Source organism: Crocuta crocuta, unplaced genomic scaffold (assembly GCF_008692635.1).
Source record: "Crocuta crocuta isolate KB4526 unplaced genomic scaffold, BGI_CrCroc_1.0 scaffold139, whole genome shotgun sequence".
Classification (NCBI taxonomy): Eukaryota; Metazoa; Chordata; class Mammalia; order Carnivora; family Hyaenidae; genus Crocuta; species Crocuta crocuta.
The window spans coordinates 9949394-9953362 of NW_027533258.1; the positions used below are offsets into that span (position 1 = coordinate 9949394).

Below are 3969 nucleotides of genomic sequence, written 5' to 3' on the forward strand. Positions count from 1 at the left end.
GAGTGCTCGCGCGGAGACCAGTAGGAGTGGGTATTGATGGGGCTGAGTGAAGAGTGAGAAAAACCTCTCCGGGGAGGGGAATGGCCGAGGGAATAAAGTACAGGTGAGGACGAGGCTGGCCAGGCCCAGGAGTAGGGAGCGCCTCAGACACGAGGGGGGCACCAGAACATCCTATCCTGGAAGAAGGGAAGGAGCAGCAGTGAAATCTGGGTTTCTTCTCACCACTGGAAGGAAACACAACAGCAGTAATGTTCACGATTGACCAGTTCTTGGAGGTGCGAGGGAGACCCGTCTGCACTGTTGGGTGGTTTCTCCCCTGAGCTCAGCTTCTGCGCCTACCCGGAAAGCTTGGGAATTGTTCTTGTGTGTTAGCCTTTTGAACCCCCTGATTTTTAAAAATAGGTTTACTTACTGAGGTGTAAGCAGTGAAGTACATGTGTTCAAAATGCAGTTTAAGTTTTGCCATACATATCTATCTAAATATCTGTGTAGGTGTAGGTCAGACCATTACCACAATCAAAAAGTTCCCTGTCAATCATGGATCTCCTCTCTGTCATTAATACATTAACTTGCACTTCCTGATTTTTGAACAGAAGTGAGGCAGCAGTTCAGTAGCGAAAGGGTAGTGTTTTCAATAGTGTTCAAACAACTGGCTATCCATGGATAATAAATGAGTTTTGATCATATCTTGGACCATATACAGAATTTAACTCAAAGTGGATCACAAACCTAAATGCAAAAGAAAAACTATGAAACTTCCAGAGGAAGAAATACGAGAAAACTTTGCGGCCTTAGATTATAGGCAAAGGTTTCTTAGACAGGAACCTGAAAGCTCCGTTATAAAAGAACAGATTGATCAGTGAGACTTTCAGAATCTAATGTTCAGCAGTCACCAATGTTGAGTATGTGAGAAAGCAGGAAAATGGGGAGCATAGGATTGAACACGCGGCTTTGGCCTCCTCGGTGAGGACACAGAAGGTGGGAAGACCAGCTCTTCCATCATCCCTGCTCCTCTCCCACGTCATGAAATCCCGATTGGGGTTTCTACGAATTTTATCTTTTTCATATTCATAGCAGCATATCATAGTCTGCCATTCAGGAATCTCACATCTCAACGATTTTTCCTTCTGTAAATTGTGCTCATTTTGAACTTCATCGGTGTTCTGATTATTCCCTTCGGACCCAGGCCCGGAGGCACCAAGTTCACTCAGGTCTCTGGCTGCATCGAGGAGCTAGACCCTCCTCTCGTGGCAGATCCTGATGTCCTCTAGGTGTTCCAGAACAGCCTCTCACTGTCTCGTGGGATATTCTTAGCCCTGCTGAGGGTTGTTGGTATTTTAATTGAACTCTGGCAAGTTGCTCAGCACAACAGGAGGCGGACAGATAGGGAGGCCCCTGTGGGAGCCGTAGTGGACCATCGGTTTCCAGGCTGTTCTGAGGCAGATGATGTGTCCCCCTTCTGTTTCATTTCTGTCTCTCTTCTCTGGATTTTGCCACCTCCCTTTCCATGCCAATACCATTTCCTGTGTCCACCTCAACATTCGTGTCCCTTCCCCAGTGCAGGTTTTGCCAGCCCTGCCTTAGATGGTTTGTGTCCCCATCTAACGCTGTAGCTAATGGCCTCTAAATGTCTTTGTTCCCTTGATGGCCACAGTGGTGGTAAATTGTCATTTTTTTTTTTTTATTTCTTCTTTTTTAATTTGTCCTAAAATCCATTCTAGGGCTTTGTGAAGGATGTCCACGAAGACTCTGTCACCATCTTCTTTGAAAACAAGTAAGACCTTGGGAATAGCGAATCCTGCATACTAAGTCCTAGAAGGAGAGTGGAGGGGGGGCGGCTGAGTCCTGTGAGGCATGTGATAGGTGGGGGAGAGCCAGGGGGTTGGGGGGGGTCAACTTCAATGGATCCCAGGAGACAAACGGGCTGAAATGTGGTGAGGGTGGGGGACATTTGACCTAGTATTAAGGTGCTAGCAAGCGACAGAAGACACCAGCGTGGAGGAGGACCTGGAATTGAGCCTTTAATCGCGAGGGAAATTGCCCAGTAGAGGCAATAACCCCTTCCTGAAGAAACGGGAAACCCCATTAGCCCGAATGGCTTTCATGTCATGGTTTCCCTTGCAGCTGGCAGAGTGAGAGACAGATTCCTTTCGGGGACGTCCGGCTGCCGCCTCCGGCTGACTATAATAAAGAGATCACAGAAGGCGATGAGGTAGAGGTAAGGGCCACGGGGTCCCCCTTTCTAGATGGCACTTTTCCCAGGATGCTGCATCTTCCTGGCCCCTGATACCACTACCCCGGCTTCTCACTGCCTAGTTCACTCCTTCCTCCCCACGCTCCGCCCCTCCAGCCGGCCCGTGGCCCACGGAACAGTGAAACGCACGGGTTCCCTACCAGGGTTGTGATCAGCCAGACTCTCGGGGGATTCCTGGTTTCGGGGAGTCATTTTTCCTGCGTCTGTGGTAGCAGCACGTCAGATCGCACCCTCTGCTTTTCAGTTCGCTCCTTCCTCTAGTTTCCTTTGTCCTGGTGTAGTGCGCCAGCCCGGTGTCTGAGTGCTTGTGCCGCTCGTGGGGTGTTCGGATGGCCCGCGGTAACTCTTGTGTTTTCAACTTTTCTCCAGGTTTATTCTCGAGCCAACGAGCAGGAACCTTGCGGCTGGTGGCTGGCCAGGGTGCGGATGATGAAGGGAGATGTGAGTGACGCGGAGGCCTGTGGAGGCTGCGGGGACAGGAGTCGTAGGCACAGGGTGGGCGACAGACGCTCGGTCATCCACAACTTCTCCTTCCTTCCTTCCTTCCTTCCTGCCAGTTCTATGTCATTGAATATGCTGCCTGTGATGCCACTTACAATGAGATTGTCACACTAGAGCGGCTCCGGCCAGTCAATCCCAATCCTCTTGCAACCAAAGGCAGCTTCTTCAAGGTGACCATGGCCGTGCCCGAGGATCTGAGAGAGGCGTGAGTTACTGGCGCCGGCAGGGNATGTCATTGAATATGCTGCCTGTGATGCCACTTACAATGAGATTGTCACACTAGAGCGGCTCCGGCCAGTCAATCCCAATCCTCTTGCAACCAAAGGCAGCTTCTTCAAGGTGACCATGGCCGTGCCCGAGGATCTGAGAGAGGCGTGAGTTACTGGCGCCGNCGCCCTCTCCCCTGGGCCCCTGAGCGCCCCTCCTCTTCCTCTGCAGCTGCTCCAATGAAAACGTCCATAAGGAGTTTAAGAAAGCGCTGGGAGCGAACTGCATCTTTCTCAACATCACAAATAGTGAGCTCTTCATTCTGGTGAGTTACTTGGCCTGAGGTTCGCGTCAGCCCTTTCAGCAGTTTTTCCTTCTATTTTTTTTAACTCCTTTGCAGAAAGGGAGGAGCTCGGAGGTGCTTATATTTATTTGTCAGAGGAGACTTTATTGTTCAGATCCCTGTGGGCCCAGGTAGCCCACATTTCCATAGTCTCCCTCATGTAGGACCTCCCATTTATTCTTTTATTATTTTTTAAATGTTTTTATTTGTTTCTGAGAGTGAGTGAGCAGGGGAGGGTCAGAGAGAGAGGGAGACACAGAATCTGAAGCAGGCTCCAGGCTCTGAGCTAGCTGTCAGCACAGAGCCTGACATGGGGCTCAAACCCACCAACCGTGAGATCATGACCTGAGCCGAAGTCGGACGCTCAACTGACTGAGCCACCCAGGCGCCCCCATTTATTTATTTTTTTTTAACTTGTCCATTGTGTTGCCCTCTGGGCTGGACCCTCCTTTACATATTTGGACTCAAATAGACTGTACGGTTCTCAGCTCTGCTTGCTACCTAAGATCCCTTCCCCTTGGTACCAAGAGACTAGGCCCTTGTGAGACGGACAGTGATTTTTGTCTTCCCTAGCTTCATTTCTTCTTTTTCTTCCTTTTTTAATTTTTTAAATATTTATTTAATTCATTTATGAGTGTGTGTGTGTGTGTGTGTGTGTGTGTGT

The 3969-nt window shown here is 49.7% G+C and overlaps 1 protein-coding gene across 1 annotated transcript in view; it reads left to right on the forward strand.

Annotated features, from left to right (window-relative positions):
* The first annotated feature begins 248 nt into the window (after positions 1 to 248).
* FXR2 (FMR1 autosomal homolog 2) overlaps positions 249 to 3969 on the forward strand; it is a 15628-nt gene continuing 11907 nt past the window's right edge. The window contains exons 1-6 of the mRNA XM_077746748.1: positions 249 to 275; positions 1722 to 1774; positions 2125 to 2218; positions 2624 to 2695; positions 2812 to 2960; positions 3194 to 3287. Coding sequence (XP_077602874.1) covers positions 249 to 275; positions 1722 to 1774; positions 2125 to 2218; positions 2624 to 2695; positions 2812 to 2960; positions 3194 to 3287 — 489 coding nt within the window. The remainder of the gene's footprint in view (positions 276 to 1721; positions 1775 to 2124; positions 2219 to 2623; positions 2696 to 2811; positions 2961 to 3193; positions 3288 to 3969) is intronic.